This window comes from Muscardinus avellanarius, assembly GCF_963383645.1.
Source record: "Muscardinus avellanarius genome assembly, chromosome: 5".
NCBI classification, from domain to species: Eukaryota; Metazoa; Chordata; class Mammalia; order Rodentia; family Gliridae; genus Muscardinus; species Muscardinus avellanarius.
The window spans coordinates 41,705,859-41,725,861 of record NC_137790.1 but is presented as its reverse complement, the minus strand read 5'-3'; the positions used below and the strand labels follow the sequence as shown (position 1 = coordinate 41,725,861).

At 34.7% G+C, this 20,003-nt stretch overlaps 1 protein-coding gene across 1 annotated transcript; it reads left to right on the top strand.

Moving 5' to 3' along the window:
- Positions 1-17,799: 17,799 nt before the first annotated feature.
- LOC308262866 (large ribosomal subunit protein uL5-like) lies at positions 17,800-18,336 on the top strand (the record flags this gene model as incomplete). The annotated part of the gene is made up of 1 exon (XM_080695568.1): positions 17,800-18,336. The coding sequence occupies one exon, from the start codon at positions 17,800-17,802 to the stop codon at positions 18,334-18,336; it is 537 nt and encodes a 178-aa protein (XP_080551694.1).
- Between the last annotated feature and the right edge of the window lie 1,667 nt (positions 18,337-20,003).

The window sequence follows — 20,003 nt, the reverse complement described above, 5'->3', positions numbered from 1 at the left end:
CTCCAAACTGAATTAACAGCTTAGTGTGCCAACTTTTTCTTAGAAACATAATTAAGAATTCCATATTCATATATTTTCTGATATTTCTATTTTGGTCAAATTCAACTAAATTATTTTTATATTTATCATTAGGATGTATTATCATTGCATCTGTCTTTACTTTCTTCTTGACTTGATTTGGCCATTTGTATTATATTGTGTATTATAATGACATTTTTTTATTTGTGCATTGTAGTCATACAAAATTATTATTATTTTTTTTGGTGGTGAGGGTGGAACCCAGGGGCTTTTCTACCTCCAGGCTACACTCCCAGACATATTTTATACTTTATTTGGAAGCAGGGTCTCACTAAGTTGCTGAAAGCCTCACTAAGTAGGTGGGGCTGGCTTTGAACCTGTGTCATCCTCCTGTCTCAGCCTCCCAAGTGCTGGGAGTACAAGCATGAGCCACTACGCTGGCTGTAGTCATACATCTTAATGGAGTAAAATAGCTTATACATCTTAATGGGGTAAAAGATGGCAGAGGCATACAGGCACACATCATTCATTTAGCCCTACCCCAAATGCTTCCCCATTCTTTTCCTCTTCCTTCCTTCTCATGTTTGGCTTAATGATTGATTTTGAGATGTTTGTGAATGTACATCATGTACATTAGGGAATTTTCCTCTTCCTCCCATCCCCCTCACTTAAGTTGCCTTGTTTGCTCATCTATAGTTTCTCCTTCTTTAGAGTTTCTCTTATGAACTATTTTCTTTTTAGCTTCTACATAGTAGAGAGAGCATCTGATTTCTTACTTTTTGTGACTGACTTGATATTGTATATATTGAATTTTTTCTTCTCCCATTCTACGCAGCATGCCATTAGGCTCAATTTTAGTTTTCTCTTATATTCTAATATCTTCAATTTATATAGAATGTATTAAAAAGATAAAATAGGTTAGTGGATGGGTAAAGGGGTATGTAGATACTTGACTAAGCTATCAGAGAAACAAGAAAACTTTGGAATCATATTGTGGTTACATTTCATTTGCTACAGAATTCTTTCAATTTTGGTTTAAATTAAGAAATGTAATAAAATGTTTTTTAAGTAAAAGTATTCAAATTTCTGTCTGGAAGCACAGATACGATATTTAATAAATGCTTGGCATGTACATTTTTATTTGTGGTAATATTGTTTTTTCATTATAGACTCGTAAATAACATCATATTTAATTTAAAATATGTAATATTTATGCTCTACTCTAAAGACAAAACAAACATTTGAAGAATTAAGTGATAATTTAAGTTAAATAAAATATAAATTTTGCATGCAACCTCTCAGTATAATTATTTTTACCTTATAATTAATAGTCAATATTTCTCAGTGTGTTTACTTTCTAGCTGTTGATTACTTTAGCTCTTATCATGTATTCCCTTTTGTTGTTAGTAATATGGTTGGCATAAATGAGCATCATTTCTACCATAGATGTCAATCTTTTGGGAAGGGAACCAAGTTTGATACAATTTTTTATTCTCTTCAGAGTATACTACCATACAGTAGATGCTCAAAATATCACTTATTATGTTAAAAAAGAACAAATTTATTTTATTAATAGATTTTTCTGAATAACTAGATATTCCCTAGTTAGAGGGCTACAAAAGACCTTTTGCATTCTCTTTTCTAAAGATTTGCTTCCTAAGTTTTTGCACTCCTGAGTGGGAAAGTCATTGAAAAGCAACCACTGTGTTCCTAAGGGACACCTTTACACATTCCAATGAGGCAGGGAGTAAAATATGAACCTCTTGACCTCTTTTCCTCCCACCTTGCCTACCACCTGTCTTACAGTGGTGACATCCCGAGAAAATATAAAATATTTCTACACGTGGACACTGAACACTAAACATCAGAACTTATGCATGGGAAAAGGATGACATCCTTGTACCAATATTGTCCTACTTGATAACTTAAGTGCTATATCCCAGATCTGTCTGGATTTCCCATTATAAAGAGACTTAGGCCCTTATAAACATGTGGTATAAAAACTAAATAAGAGTCTAGCATCCAAGGATATCACATGCCCTACAAAGTACTCAGGGCATGACAATTCTCCATTAGTGAGTCAGTCTTTTGCAGATTATTTAACATCTTCACATTGAAGTCCTAATTTTAATTGCAATTGCTCCTGGAGAGGCTAGCATGGTAAGGCTCTACCACCAAACATCCTAAAAACAGAGGAAAAGTGTAGGAAACATGCAGAGAGAATTTCAGAAAAATACCTGTTAACAAATTTTTCCCAAGACCAGGTCTATTTAAAATGAATGAATCTGTTCTATGTTAATGAACATTCCTTTTTACTTTAAGCACTACTAATACTGCTTGTATTGTTTGAAGTTTTTCATTCTTCCTGGCACCATTCAAGTTACTTTCTGCAAATTTTTCAGGTTTTAGCTAGGAAGGCACATCTTGAACCTTCCCAACTGCTAAGAGTAGCTTAGTTCTCCTGTGATTCTTTCTCATTATATTCTGACTTTTCAGTGTCTCTTATATTCTATGATAATCTTCATGTCAGAGGCCTTATATAGAAGGCTTAATAAAGGCATATAATAAGAATACAGAGATGTTACAATAACATGAATATCAACTATAATCAATGAATACATTCTGGTGTTACCTTGTAGTTATGCAAGGGGGTGAAATTTAAGTCAGTCCAGGATCTTTTCTTTGATTTACTTTTTATGGTTACCTATGGCTAGATTATGCCAACTATGAAACAAATTTTGTATCAAAATTTATACAGTGTCAGCATGAAAATTAAATATTAAATCTCATAAGAAGTAAATACTGCTCAGTTTAGAAATCTAAAATACAAACTCAAGGGCAAGTTGTTGGCCTACTGTCGGGAATCCAGCCCGACAGCTGGCGGGGCTTGGCGAGATGATGAGTACCGGACGACTTGAACACAAACCCACGAGCCGGGAGTCAAGTCAAGCGAGATCTCATTTATTTCTCTCCAAGCAGTCCTATATATAGCACCAAGCCACGAGGGGAATTTCCATGAGAAATAGCTTAGCCTATCCGGGATAAAGATCACTAGCACGTAGTTTACAGCCAATCCCAGGCCAGTACATGAGCCATTCATGTGTGCAGAAAGCTCCTTTAAAGGTAGAAAGGGAAAAACCGCTCAGTCTCCCCACCCATAATGAATGGGGAAACCACGCCTTCCTAGCTTCCTCCAGGCGCCATCTTTGCCCATTTTTTGCTGAATCACTTTACTTAAAGTTTTGCCTTAGGCCGTAGACCGCTCAGGCCGAATCTCCTTAGGCGCTGTATAGACACACCCCATCAGGCCTACTGCTATCAAGTCTGTTAGCTCACTAGTCTTCAAAGTCCATGGAAATACTGCCATTTAAAGATAATTATTCATTCATGTGTGTACAACATCCAAACAGATTATAGCCCCTTTAGCATGATGAGTGGAAAGATTTTAGATTTAATTACCATCCCAGCACTTGTTTAACAGCCTTAAACATTGATGAGCAATTTGTACTTTGATGGAAATTATGTCTGGTTTATAGGACAAGAGTGTCTTAAACCCTTAAACATTAAGCATTGTTCATATGCTTCTGGGAAATTACCTAAATTTATAAATAATTTTCTTATAATGTTACAGCTAAGTTAAAAAATTCTCTCCTATTGTAAGCATAAATAAAAAATTAAACTGGAGTTCATTTATGTATGAGAGATAAATTACTTTATTAGTATTCAATATTCATAAAAATGCTTTGTTTTTGCATTGTTATGGCAGTATTTAAACATAAGACAAATGTCCTTCAATTATATTTTAAAATGTATATGTGTAGGTTTTATATTTGCTTAAGTTTATTTATTGTTTTAGATATATGAACCTTTTTAAACATGACAGAGGAGATGACAATAGAAAATATATGTCACTGCTAGGAAGTGCAAGTTTGTTCAAACCATCAGATGTTCAGTCTCCTTCTTAAAATCTGAAAAATAAAAGATATCCAATATGTGTTGTGGTTATTGTCTTGGGAAATATAGACTGCCATGTGACTAGCCACTGCCTGGTATTATACTTAGTTTGAAACTTTCATCTTACTACAGACTTTCATACTAAAGGCTCAGCACCTCAGTTTCCTGTGTACATTCCATACCATTGACAATAAAACTAGATCAGCTCATACTTTCTGTGTTAGCTAAAACATGTTTAGGTAATATGTGGGCAGAATATGAGGAAGCAACAGATATTTGCAGAGTAAATTCCAAATAACTTGACTTCCCATTAGAAAACAAGAGGATTCCTTTCATACATGGTTTTTATGATTCCTTTTACATAATTTCTGATTTCTTTTTCACATGGTTTTTATATCTAGGGACCAGGATCCTGTCCTAATGAAACAGTGCCATTTCAGCAAATAGTTACTCAATGTCATTGAATTGTGTATTTATATAAAATGATCTTATTTCTGGGGCACTAAATATCTAAACTCAAAGAAAATATGGATCATAGACTTATTTTAGACCCACAATAGTTTACAGAGTAAAAAAATGTTATATTTTGTTGAGCTATTTGAATTTTTGTCTCAACACTATCTTTTGTGCTAAAATTAAATTCTTCTTTATTATTTGATACCAAAATGATATTTTTATAGGAACTAAAAGCAATATTAATGTTTAGTTGGTGAAAATTTAATTCTCATTCAAAAATTATTTTGAGCATCTGTGATGTGTGCAATTTTCCTGAAGCTAAAGAAATACAATAATGAAGATGTCGTCTTTGATTTCTTTCATCCTGAAGATTACAAAATGACAAACATATTTATCAAATAATCTCTCATACATGAAAATGCATATACACATGCCACAGCATGCTAAATGCCATGAAAGAAAAGTAGATTGTGCTATAAAAACATTTTAAGGAGTCTGTGTAATTTGGGGTAGAAATCAGGTGATGCCTAATTGAGGTGATATTTGGACTCTGGAGAATGTGTGAAGGTTGAGTAGGCCAGAAGAGAAAGGAAATTTTTACATGGAAGGTTCAATGTGTATGTGCAGAGTTGAAATGCAGAGAGCAAAACAGGATGTGGGTGGAGAAGATCTGCAAAGCCAGCTAGGGACCAAATAATGCAAGGCTTATGAGGCCATATTAAAAGTAAAAGTGAGGCCATATTAAAAGTAAAAGTATTAAGTAGGGGACTTAAGTGATAGTGTTGTATTCTTAAAAAGAAAGTACTTTGGCTGGGTATGGTGGTGCATGCTTGCAACCTCACTACTTGGGAGGCTGAGAGGAGATGTATAGGTAGGTTCAGGATCAGCCCTAACAATATAATGAGGCTCAACAATCTAGAGATTCCCTGTTACCAAATAAATAAGGAAAGAAAGGAAGAAAGAAAGAAAAAATGAAACAAAGAAACAATGAAAGAAAGACAGGTAAACTATGGGTATAGTTCAGAGTTAGAATGCTTCTGGATTCAATCCCTAGTAACACACACACACACACACATGCACACACATGTGCACACACACACACACACACACACAGAATTTTGCTTTGTGTTTGTTCTATGGTAGAGTAGTAAGATAGGTTTCCAAAAGACAAAAGGAAAAAAAAGAAGATGGCATGCAAGAGATGTTTTTTTGAAAGCTAGTTGTCAGAATGGTCCAGTGATAATAGGCTGGACAAGTAGTACTTCTGTTCCTCATGGTGCTTTGCCAACAGTGCCTCTATTTCTCATCCCCCATGATGCTTTGCTCTGTGGTGACTGGCTGGATGAGCAAGTATGCTCTCTGCAGTGTTCTGTTCTGCACTAGTTACCAAAAGAACTAAAGAAAGCAGTGACATCATTTGCTTACTTTGTCCAGCACTCACAAGAACTTGAATACAATTTTGCATGCTTGCTAGAAAGCACTTTTATCGAGACAACATTAACTTGTCCTAGTTTCCAACATGTTTGAGAAAGAGTCACTATCTTTTAAGTAACACTTATGTGAATTTTCTAGATAGAACCCTCTCTTATTGTTTTCTTTACCTGGCCAGGTTCTTGGGAATAGAAAAGTGCATTTCAGGGACATGGTGTTTTATTTTCTTCCTTTTCTACTAGGATGATACACTGAAAAATATGGTGAGACAAAATCTATGCTTATTTTCAAAATTTCTCTTCCCAAAAATCTTATTCCAAATCTGTGCAATCTCCAAAGACTTACAATTATAGTTTAGTACTAAAAGAAGTTTTCAGAAACTGAGATCCAGTCTTCAAACATAACCTTATTCTAATGATCTACAACACAATTAAGCATTTACTCATGATAGAAAGGTCAAAATAGGGCCTGTCATTCTTAGCAGTTCACTTAGATCAGAAAGAGTCAATGATAATATAGCATTCTCTGGAATTAGCTTTGTCAGTTGGGTGGTGGCAGTACAATGATTTATGGTGTCATAATACTTGGGGTTACAACAAATTAATGATGGAGAGAACTTGACCCTTGTGCTTGGTGAATGATCATCAATAGATCAGCAAATTTTTAAAAACTGGTATTTGGAGAACAAGGGAATCTCAAGAGTGGTGTTGTAGCTGCACAACAAAGTGATATGGTAAGGGTCAAAAGATGTTGCTAGCTTCCATGAGAGGATGATCAGACAATCAGGTCTCAAAAATCAATCCTTTTTTTAGACCAAGGGAAGAACATCAGCATCTCCTATTGCATCTTTAAACTTGTCCTGCTTAGGCTTACAGAAAGAGTAGTGTTCATCCTCTTCTTTGTGTGTGTGTTACTAGAAACTGAACCTTGGAATGTTCTACCTGAGCTATACATGCAGACCTTTTTGTGTATTATTATTATTTTTTTGTGGTACTGAGGATATAACCCAGGGGATTTTTATATATCTTTATATATCAATATATATATCAATATATATATCAATATATATATCAATATATATATCAATATATATATATATATATATATATATATATATATATATATATATATATATATAATCTTGCTGAGGAGTTGCATTGGAAGAAATTTTAAGGGTCTACCTAATTGGGTTCTGTACGTGGGCATTTTTTGAAAGAAAGTGCTAGCAGGGTAGTAGATCTGTCATGGTTGAAATAGTCCACTTGAGGCTGAAAAACCAACTGTTCTGAATCTCTAAGTGTGACTGAGGTGGGAAAAGTAGAACTTGTTTTTTATAATTAACAGAACCTCCCACATCTTTTTTTCAACAAATTTAAAATATATATCTTAAAAACTGAACCTAAGTAATTGATAGGTAGTAAATATATAGAGAGAAATCAAACTTTAGACTTTGGCAGAATTTTGTAATCACATCAGGTAAACACAAGGGTCTTCAGTCTTTGGAATTTCAAACATTACACTCCTGAATCCCCGTGTGTTTTCCTGGTGTGATACTTCATTCTTCCATTTATATCTTTGTTACCAAACATCTACTTGAAAAATATTTGATCTTGGGCTTTGGCATATTCTGTGAACATTGCTCATATCTGTCTGGTTGTACCCTTAATGTCAGTATAAAGCAAACCTCAAATGTCATCATATATCATCTGCCTTTACTTTTTACCATTGGTACATAAATTGCCTGACTATTGAGTTCAGAGATATTATAGTACCCTTCCTTATTGGTTTTGATTTCAGAAAATACTATAAAATATATTTAGAAAGCTGGATTGCAAAAGTAGGTGCTAAAAATGAAACTATGTTTTTTCCCCTGAGAGGTTAAATGTGATACTATGAAGTCATATAAAATATTTGAAAGAGAAAAGCCAAGATCACAAACACAATGAAGAGTGTCAAAAGCTGGCAGCTCCAAGTCAAAATTTACTTCTCTGGGAGACAATCCGATCTGTCTGAAGAAATGAAGAGATGCAATTCTTTACATTTTCTAATAATAGCTATTATTTATCTCATTTAATCTGTCCAAAGACACTTATGTGAAGATAATGTGACCAGAATCGAGCTCAAAATCAAGAGTTCTTAACTGAACTGCACTTAAATTCATAAGAGGAACTTTTAAAAAATTGCTGATGGCTGAGTCTCATTTCCAGAGCTCCTGATTTAATTGGTCTGAGAGGCAGTAGGAATATCGATACTTAAAAAAAAAAAACTTTCCTGTTGACTGAATTATACATATAGGGTTTAAAACATGTAAAAAGTTCTTGGAGAAGTGGTTGAAGAAAATCTAAAGCACTTCATCACTCTTCCCAATCAGGCTTGAGGCAGTCTGTCCTCGAAGCTCTCAGATCATCTGATCTTTGTGTCCTTTTTTTATGTGACTCTTGAATCTGGGCCTCTCTCATGTAATGAGCCTGACTTTCTAAACATAATAGATGTCTACAATGTAAATAGATAATTGGTATTCAGCACAATTAGTAGTTTTACAGAATGTTCTTCTCTCCACCCCAAATGAAAGAGCCCATTTACTACAATTGACTAACACTTGAGAAAGAAGTGGTTATCTCATGATTCCCTATTATGCCAATGGTGGCTTCTCTGTCTTTATAATAGAACCCCACATACTGGAGAAATGAATTGGCTTGTTATCTCCACAGAATGGCTTCTACTGATATTAATAACTGTGGAAAGTAAGTTATAGTGCCAGTACCACTGGGGGAAAAAAAAACAATAGTAATGACAGTGAAATAATTGAACCATAATTTAGAAAAATGCTGAATGGATATCTACTGATACTCCATAAAAAAGTTTCACTTTTGTTTAAAAAAAAAAAGCAAGATAATATTGGCAAGTTCCAAGTTATTTGATTATTTGTTGAAGTATGTGTCATTTGATTAAAAAAAAATTTCATTTGGGAATCTTCAGGACTCATATTGTAGTTGTTATCTTATTCTGACCACACTTGGAAACCTACTAAAACTATTGTGGCACTCAGCAGAGATATTCTATGTTAAGAATAAGAACTATTAAAATATGTAAAAGAAAATAAAATTAAAGGGGAGGGCCTATTACTTGTCTATTTTTTAAGCAAATAAAGTTACTTTTGGAAAAGTCTTGGTGGTTTTAGGATTAGGATGAACTTGTTATGCCTGATTGGGTGTGTGAGTATTTTTATGGTTATATTGGAAATATCTTCATAAAAGTATCAGTTGTTTCAATAATTATATGAGATAATACTAATATTTATATTTGAAAGATAATATTTATAAAAAATATTTATCAATGAGCTTAATATTTACTTATTTGTGATACTAGGGATAAAACTCAGGGCTTTTTTTTTTTTAGCTATACCTCCAGTACCATTTTACTTTTTATTTTGAAACAGGGTTTCCCTAGATTGCCCAGGGCCTTGCTAAGCTGCTGAGGCTTGCCTCAAATTTGCAATGCTCTTGTTTCAGCTTCCCAAGTACTGGGATTACAGGCAGTGCCACCATGTCTAGATTTAACATAGGTATTTAAGTAGAAAAAGTAATACCACAATAGCATATCTATTAGGAATAGATGCTGCAAGAAACAGAAGAATACTTTGCAGTTTATTTGAAAATACAAAGACAGAGGAATCTAAAGGTTTGGCATGAGCTAGCTTTATAACATTCAGCAAAATAACTTACCTGTATGCTTTTAAAAAGGGCATGGGAAAAGTAATGTGCTAAAATTGTAAAGCTCTCATAAGATAATAAAAGATTATAAATACCTTAAAATATAAGAAATATTACAACATTTTCAGTAAACAGGATCACGAGACTGAAAGTAACAACATACTAGAAATTTATATCACGTAACCTAAAATATAAGTTGCCATCATATGCTTCATCACTTTCTATAATTAAATAAAAAATTAAAACATAAACTGAATAATTTCTATTCAAGATTAAAAAAACAAAAACAGAAAAATAACCAAATATAGCTGAATCTGAAAAATGAATCTGAAAGCAGAACTAATGAAACACAATTGTTAATGCCACAAACCATTAAAATCACTACCTCCATGGTAGAATTTGTGAATTTAAGTATGAGTTCTTTTAAAAGCATGCTCCATTCAGGAGGCTGAGACCAGAGGATCGTGGTTCGAGGCCAGCTTCAGGTACTTGGTGAGGCCCTCCACAACTTAGTGAGACCCTGTTTCAAAATAAAGAATTAAAAAATAGGGCAGGGGGTATAGCTCAGAGGTCAAATTCCTCTGGGTTCTCTCCCCAGATCCACCAAAAAAAAAAAAAAAAAAAAAGCATGCTCCAGAAAAACCTCTGAAAATTTTGTTGAAGTCATACAGAAAAAGTCATAAACATTAAGGGAAAAAAGAGTTATTTACCTAGACATGAGAGGGGGATCAAAATTTTAAAAAGATGAAATAAAATATAGAAATAAAACAGTATTTGGAAATAACAAGGGTGATAAAACATCAAAATTGGTTGGATGGTGCCAAGACAATACTGAAAAGTAAATCAATAAGTTTCATACCACTGGTGAATCACATTATAAAACTAGGAAGGGAAATAGATAATTTTAAGGATAAAGAAGAGAATATACCCACAGATAGAAAAGCATACTAAATTAGAGTGTAAAGCTTTTCAAACTCTCTCTCTCTCTCTCTCTCTCTCTCTCTCTCTCTCTCTCTCTTTCTCTCTCTCTCTTTGGATGGGAGGGGGAAGAGGAAAATTATCTAATGTACATGATGTACACTGAAACATATATTAAAGTCAATCACTAGCCAAACCTGAGAAGTAAGGAGGAGGAGGAAATGGGGCTGGAATTGGTTTAGGGCTAGTTGGGTGGTGTGTGCATGTATGCCTCTAACATCTTGTAATTCATTAAGATGTATGACTACAATGCACCAACAAAATTTTTAAAAACAATTAAAATGTTTAAAACATGAATAAAAAAAACATGAGTTTTCCTAGGATAAGATTAAAATGAGTAAAGAACATAAGGAAAGATTGATTAAATTCAAATGAAAGATAAATGGTATTCCTTTTTTTTTTTTTTTTTTTTTTTGCGGGTCTGGGGATGGAACTCAGGGGCATTCAAACTCTGAGCTACACCCCATGCCCTATTTTTTGTTCTTTATTTTGAAACAGGGTCTCACTAAGTTTCAGAGGGCCTCACTAAGTAGCTGAGGCTGTCTGTGAACCACAATCCTCTGGTTTCATCCTCCCAAATGCTGGGATTACAAGCGTGTGCCACCAGGCCTGGAAATAAGTGGTATTCTTTATGCCTTCTTTAACTTGGGTATTGAGACCTCTGCCTCATACAAATAACAGAAGTATATAAAATAATATTGAAGGTAAACTGAAATTAGAGTCTAAACTAGATTCAGTCTAATTCCACTGCTGATTTTTAATTGTGTGGACAGAAAACAGCATCAATTAATTCACTTTTACTATTACTACTTAATGTACATGTACATGGAGGGCTTCAAATGAAAATTATTGGACTAAATTGGGATATAAAAATAAAACAAATATTTCTAGGATAGCTCTTTATAAGTTTTGTAAATATTATCTAGGCACAGTGGTCCATGCCTGTTGAACTGTTTTATACGCAAATTTACACCAAGGAATACAATAACTTCTATTAGCAACTTGATATAGATTCATGAAAACAGAAAGTTTTCAGTTTCAAAATTCAACAGTAGTAAAAATTGGATGAGATGTTTTCTATTTTTTTTGTTTTGAATTTACATTTCAAAAATAATCTTCAGTAAGCTAAAGTTATATTGTTGATTTTTACTTTTTCACTTGAAAATTCAAGGGACTGTGTATGGAACTCTAACAACTAATTTTATTGTCATCTTGACTGTATTAAGAAATGTCCAAAAAGTATTTCTGGTTGTTTTTGAAGATGGTTCTGAAAGATATCAGTCTTTGAATCAGTAGAAAAAGTAACAAAGATTGTATTCAACAATACAGATAAGCATAATCCAATACATTGAGGTCCCAAATAGAAGGGTAAATTCACTCTCTCTTCTTCAGCTGGGATATCAATCTTTGCCATTGCATATTGGTATCCCAAGTTCACTGTTCTTTAGACTGGACTGGAATTCACACCATGGGCTCTGCTGGTTTTCAGACCTTCAGACTTTTATTTGTACCACTAACTTTTGGGGCCTCCAGATCCAGAAGATTGAAGACTTTCTTAGCAACTTTAATCACATGAGCTAATCTTTCATAATAAATCTCTTTCAAAGTTTCTGCTTCTAGCTGCATTTCTTGTTGGTTTTATTTCTCTGGAGAACCCTGTATTAGTCAAGATTTCCTCAATTATAGAAAACAACGAAAAAGAAAAAGTCATCTACAAAAGCTACATTTAGACTTCCGGGAAGATGGCAACAGAGAAAAGCGGGGCTTAAGAACCCTGCTAACAACCAATCTCCATTACCACAAAATCAGCGCCTTTCATAGCCAGTAAACACCATCACCAGAGAAACAAAAAAATCACCAGGCTCCAGAGAGAAAGCGGACTGAGAACAGAGCTCAGAGCCACAGAGGATATACACGGGCCTCATCCCCGAGGATGCGGCAGCAGTGCCATACTGCCGACGGCAGTGGCAAGTTCACCGGACGGCTACAGCAAGCCGAGGTGAGCCACTGCGGAACAGCCAGGCGGGATTTTTCAGCGCAGGGAGCATCTAAAGCTCCCAGTGGCTGAGCTCAGCACACGCTGCAGGGACTCAGAGTGGAACTCAAAACCAAGAAGAAATAAGCCAGCCTCACAGCCAAGGGCATAGCAGTGGTGCCATATTGCCAACGGAGGCAGCAGCAGCGAATTCAATGAGTCCAGTACAGCTACATCTGCGAACTCAAGAACAGTGAGTCAAATTGCGGGCCACAGAGGAGAAATCCCAGTACTGTACTCCCTGGGACTTGACCCAGTGGGGGAGTGGCGGTGGCAGAGATATCACACCATAGAAGAACATGCAACCTGGCACCCCCCCATAATTTAAAGCAGCCTCTATCGACTCCCTGGGTAGGAGACTCTGTGATACAACCCAGTAAAAGAGTAGTGGGGTCTGAGATACTACAAACTCGAGATCCAGAGCACCTTAAGTGAAGTCATAGTGACCCAAGGGAAGAACCCAGAAAAGGCACAAAATTCCGAAATCATGGGAAAAAGGAATAATACTAGAGCAATGAATACCCACAACCCCACAACATCAGAACCCGATAAAACAGAAAATCAGAGATTTCTAGAAGATCAAATCAGGAAAATAATGGTAGAAATAATAGAGGTGCTTCGAAAAGAATTCAGAGAGAGCCAAAAAGAGATAAAGGATGCTATTAATGAAGTAAAGGCCTCAATTCAAAGCACAAACAACCAATTAGACCACATGAAAACAGAATCTCACTCTTAGAAGATGATCATTCCAAAAATGAACACATAGTTTCTAATCTAGAAAATAATATCCAACAGCAGGAATCTGACATTGAAGAAATATGGGCCCATTTTAAGAGAGCTAACCTAAGAATAATTAGAATAGAGGAGGGAAAAGAAAGTGAAACCAAAGGGATCAACAATCTCTTCAAGGAAGTAATAGCAGAAAATTTTCCAGACATAGAGCAAGAGGTCGATACGCAGGTCCAGGAAACTTATAGAACTCCCTTTAGACAGGATCAGAGAAGAGGATCCCCACGGAACATAATTGTCAAAATAACCAATGTGGAAGCCAAGCAGAGAATCTTAAAGGCAACAAAAACAAAGGGCCAAGTGGCATTCAGAGAAACAAGATTTTCCATCCAACAGACAACTAAGATTGGTTATCTGTGGAGACTCATTATTTATGTTAGTCTTTTACCTATCTCTAAAGGGTATTGTTTGCCTTTATTGTTGTTAATTTTTAGGATTTCTAGTTGGAATATTAATATACCTTCAGATATAGCATTTGGAAATATTTTATCCCATTCTATTAATAACTTTTAACTCTGTTTACATTGTCTTTGGATATACAATATTTTTTTTTATTTTTTAGGGAGTTTGTATACTCTTCTGTTGCCTGTGCCATTGAAATCATATCCAAGAAATCACTGCCAATTTCAATGTTGTGAGGTTTTATGACCCAGATTTTCTTCTAAAAGTTTATAGTCTTAAGATTTATATTTAGGTGTTTTATCTATTTTGAGTTAATATTTATATATGGGATTAGGTAAGGGTCCAATTTTATTCTTTTCCATGTAATTATTATTTCTCAACAATATTTAGTTAAAAGATTATTATTTCTACCACCAAATGTTCATGGAAACCTTGTCAAAAATAACTTGACAATATATGAAAGAATTTAGCTCTAGGCTTGTATTTAACTCCAATGGTTTATATATCTGCCTTTAGAACAGTACTACACTGTTTCAATTATTGTAGCTTTATATGGTTTGAAATCAGAAAATATATATCTTCTAGCTTTGTTCTTTTTCAGGATCGTTTTGTGTATCTAGAATCCATATTCCATATTAGGATAGATCTTTTTCTGAAAAATAAATATATAAATATATGATAGTTTCACCTAAAAAAATAGAAAAAATATTCTCTGGTAAGAAAGAAAGTAAAAAGAAATATTGAAATGTTATCTTTAAGTCATCAAAAGCTTGGTATCAGACAAATGAAACTGTTATGTGAGATTATCATTTTTAATTTTGTATAAATTGCTATAATACTAGATGTCAACCACTAAGCCAAGCATGGGAAGGAGGGATGGGGAGAGAATGGGGTGGGGATTGGGTGAGGACTGACTGGGTGATGTGTGCATGTATGTCTACAAAAGTTTGTATCCCACTGTGATGTATGAATACAGTGCACCAATAAAAAAAAAATAAAATAAAATAAAAAAGCTATATTTAGACATAGGATAATAAGCAATGCATTTTAAATTATAGAAACACAATAATTTTAAGTAAATGATAACTGACCATTAAGACAATTTTGAAATCTTTCTAAATTCAGGCCCCTCTATGACTGAACAGGATGTACAACATGATTCTGGCCCATTGTATTAGTCATGGTACTAAACTAGCTCTAAATAAAAGCCAATCTAGACCCACATTTGGGAAGACCTACCTTTTTTCTAGAGACTAGTCTCAAAAGAACCAAGTAGGCCAGTAAATGACTTAGGACAAAATGTAACTTTTTTCTGGTGCTTTATATTGAACCCTGAGTGCCACATACCCAAACCAAAGTTAATTACTCTTTAGAGGAAAAATGACCAATAGTTAATAGCACACAATTAGTAATGCCAACATGAAAAAACAAAATTTCTAAATGTGTAAAAAATTTTAAAAAAGATAAAAGATAATCTAAAATATCAGTTAATAAAACAGGCAAAAATGACAGAGAATGGAATTAGCAAACAAGAATACTAAACATTTTATATATTAAAATATGATCAAGATTTAAAGGATTAGATTGATGATATAACAAAAAACAATAGAAATTCAAATTTAAATGTTGAGTCTTTGAAAAGACTAATAAAAATTGATAAATTTTCACTAAGAATACTTATGAAAAATAAAAAAGCTACAAATTATTAGTATCACAAATTTAATAAATGTATTTTTATTAATTATATATTAAAGCTATCTCATAAAATATAAGAAAATAAAAACAAAATTTTAATAGTCTTATATATGTTAAGTAAATTTAGTTATATAATAAATACACTAGTTGAGAAAACTTCAGGCATATAGATATATTTATACACCAATAAATCCTCTTAGGAATGTAAGGAAGAAATGAGAAATAAAGCAATCCTAGGTAAAATCTCACTAAAAATAAAGAGGGAATGTTCCCCAACTCATTTTCTGAGGCCAATGCTGTTCTGATATCAAGAGGACAAAAAATGTTATGAGAAGAAAATCATATATAAAGTCTCATATAGACATAGATTTAAGAATTCTGAGCAAAATATTAATAAATAATCTAGGAACAATAAAAATTAAAAAACAAAACTGAAAATTATTACAGACTCTAAGGATGGCTTATGTTCCAAAGTCTTTCAATAAAATTTACTAAATTAATAAGATAAAATAGAAAAATGAAATGAGTACCTAAATAAATGCAGAAAAGGCATATGGCACAATTAAAAATTTGTTATTGACAAACAGATAATTTGGAAAGAAACCTTCTAAATTAAAAAAAAAATTTACTTCCAGAAAAAAAAAAACTTCAATGTCAAACACTGAATGTTTTCACTCTGCCATCAAAATCAAGTCAAGGATTTGTGTTCTGCCATTTATTGTCTTTCTTTCTTTTTTATTTTTTGAAGATTTAAAGGAGTTTTTATTAAAAATACAGAAATGAAGAAGACAGTTACAGCCCCATGCCATTCAGGAGTGGCATGGGGGGGGGGGTTGTATCAAATTAATTCACCAAAGTACAAAACATGGAACAGCTTTCTATAGACATGACCTCCTCCATCTTGTTCTATCCTACTTAACTATGATGTAGGTAAAGTCCTTGTAAAGTCCCTCCTCTTAATTTTCCCACCAAACTCTTAGTTTATGCCCAGGTTTCTCTTTTCCCAAAGGTCAACCCCTCCTCCCATCCTAACTAGATTATCCCATTATTATGTAAACCTGCCTTTAGAATGAGGAAGTCCTAGCTCCCCTTCTCTTTCCACTTGTTAATTACCTTTAGCTAGGTTAATTTACATTACAATGGTTGCCTGCTTCTTGACAGAAACCAAGTCCTTCCCCAGGTCTGCTCTTTTCTTCTACAAAATGATTATTGAAATATACTTATTAATAATCAGAGCTTTCTCAAATCTTCCTAAGCTATTCCTAATACTGGTACATTCCCCCCTTTGTCTAGAAACTTCCTGACACCTGTCAGGCCAAAGGTAAATGTAAGAAATACATGTTGATTTGTATAATCCTTATTAACAGTTTACATGAGCTCAATCCCCATCTATTTTCTCCCTATTTTCACTACGTGCATGTACCCCTTAGCAAAGGAATAAGGATGCTGAGTTGGTCTGGCTTCTTCCAGCTAAACAAGGGTTCCCTGTTTAAGGGGGTTCCCTGTTTAAGGGGGGTTCCCACCTTTAGGGCACATGCATGTAGGTTGGCGGTGAGGGAGTCAGATGGTGAGTATGTCTCTTTGGCCATCCAAAGGGCTTTGTTAATTGTCCCTCTTTGGGTCCACTCATACCACCATCTGAAGTCTGAAAGCTTCAAGCCTATGAGACAACACTCACAATACAGTTTAGCAGACATCGCCCCCTCCCCCCCCCTGCAAGCAATATGATGAATCATATATTAATCCAGGGATGGGTAGTAACAGCAGCTGTGGAAGCCTTTAGGGATGATGGAATAAGAGAAATTAAAACAGAAAACATCCTATGATTGCATTTGAGATTATACAGTATGGGTCCCATTTGCAAACAGTTTCACAGGACAATTATCGAGGTTGGAATGGAGTTTCTCAGTGTTTGAACGTGTTTATTAGACTTATAACCATGAAAACTTAAAAATGACGTTAAGATTTGTTCGCCTTTTGATATCCTGTTCAGTTAGGCCTAAACCAATTAAATGAGATGTTGACACCTGTTTTGTTGACTTAGGCTGAAACAAACAAAAGTGGGGTGTATTTGGTTTATTTTGCACCATGTGAATCCAGAAATTAGTTCTGTGGAGACCTGAAATAGGCTTTGGGGTAATTTAAATAAAGATTTTAGATGATTTCTTATATGTTATATCATTAGTATACTATTTTTGAATTTTAATACACCTATAGATGCCAGTATCTAATAGAGTGGCTTGAGGCTGAATAATAGAAAAATTGGTATTAGAAGGCTTTGACTAATCCGTTAAATTTTTAAATCTCGCTCTCTTCCTGTTCTCCACCATGGCGCAGGATCAGGGTGAAAAGGAGAACCCCATGCGGGAACTTCGCATCCGCAAGCTCTGCCTTAACATCTGTGTCGGGGAGAGCGGAGACAGACTGACCCGGGCAGTCAAGGTGTTGGAGCAGCTCATGGGCCAGACTCCTGTGTTTTCCAAAGCTAGGTACACTGTCAGATCCTTTGGCATCAGGAGAAATGAAAAGTTTGCTGTCCATTGCACAGTTCGTGGGGCCAAGGCAGAAGAAATCCTGGAGAAAGGTCTGAAGGTGCGAGAATATGAGTTAAGAAAAAATAACTTCTCAGATACTGGCAACTTTGGATTTGGGATCCAGGAGCACATCGATTTGGGCATCAAATATGACCCAAGCATTGGTATCTACGGCCTGGACTTCTATGTGGTGCTGGGTAGGCCAGGTTTCAGCATCGCAGACAAGAAGCGCAGAACAGGCTGCATTGGGGCCAAACACAGAATCAGCAAAGAGGAGGCCATGCGCTGGTTCCAGCAGAAGTATGATGGGATCATCCTTCCTGGCAAATAAATTCCCATTTCTGTCCAAAAGGCCAATAAAATATTTTCAGTGAAATGCAAAAAAAAAAAAAAAATTTAAATCTCAACTGTTAAGCCATATGAGAAAATATTGTTTTTGAATCTTTTACCCATATTACTGGTCCTATGGGGTTTGCTCAGCATTGTCATATTAAGGTATTTTCTATTGCCACTGTGTCACTGCTGTAGCTAGAAGCTGTAAGATACCATCCTTTAGCAACTGAACATATAACAATTGGGAAAAAACTAAAAATAAACTGCCTCACTGTTTAATTAATCCAGGAAAATGAGTATAATTAGGAAAAGTAAAAGGACACAAAATTGAGTGCCTGTATAATCCTGGAACTTAATGATTTTAACTCCGTTGAAGACAAACTTAACCACATAATTTAGAAACTATGGGCCAAACATAAGGTTAAATAAAATGGCCTCCAGAGGTCTAAATAGAGGTAGGTTTACTAGAAACCTACTTTCTTTTAATAACCCATCTTCATATGTCAACAAACATACCACAAACACTTTAAAACTTGCTTTAACCCTCTGATTTTTCTATCCTGGTCCTTTCTTTCCCATTTGGGACAATCTTAGGATAAACCTTACAACATGCTTTGTTAATCTCACAAAATTTCCTTTCTTTGTATTTACCAAAATAAAAAGAAATACATCCACACACTCTCTACATCTGTCTTTTGTTTTTACATACAAGCTAAATAAATAAAAATTACCATTTTATAATGCTTTTTATATACCAGCAATTAAAAAAACCCATTAAAAAGACTTAAATGTTACTCTAAACCTTATGAAGTTAAGAGCATTTTAAAGCATTGCATTTTACATTTTCCCAACTTAATAATTGAGTTATTAATTACCACGGAAAATTAAGACATTAGGTAAATATTATTAGCACCTTAAAACCTTAATTTTGCAAAAGGACTAAAAATTAGAGACAATGCCTATCACATTTGATCATACAACTTAATAACTGTATAGTTTCCCAGAGAAATCCACGACCTCATATAAGCATCACTAATGTCTTAAAACATTAATTCTGCCAAAGAAAAAAAAAGAACTTTAAAAGCAATGTATATTGTATTTAATCACATCTCATAGAGGTCTAATTCACAGCTTTTTAAGAAGTTACCATTTTAGCTAAGACTGAGATAAAAAAAAACTTCGAGCAATAACTTTAGTGATAAAAAAAAGAACGGTTGGTTTTTCTGACATTATATTTCCTTTTTAATATAGGAGCTGAAATCTCTAGTATAACTGAGAATGGGAGAATTGGAGGTCATCCTGGAAGATGCAGGCTGAGTATTGGGTAAAAAAAAAAATAGTTTGGGGGTTGGCCTGATATGCCCCTCACTCTAATTAAACTTTTGGACCTTCGGCCAGGAAAGAAGGGTAACGCCTTAAATCTGGCCTCCATCTGAGATCTCACTGTGATCACCTAAGGCTCTTTAGTCTTAACTCAGGTGGTGGGAGTTGGGAGGAATCACTGGGAACCTAGGTCTGGGGACCCCAGTTTCCTCCAGAACTGGAGGTTCCCAACTCACTTAATGGTCCCTCTTGCCCTGGCAGCTGGGCCTCGGAGGGCCCTTTTTGGCCTTGTGGTTGAGGGCATTTAGGCCAGAGATACACTTGCTCTCCACCCCTAAAACA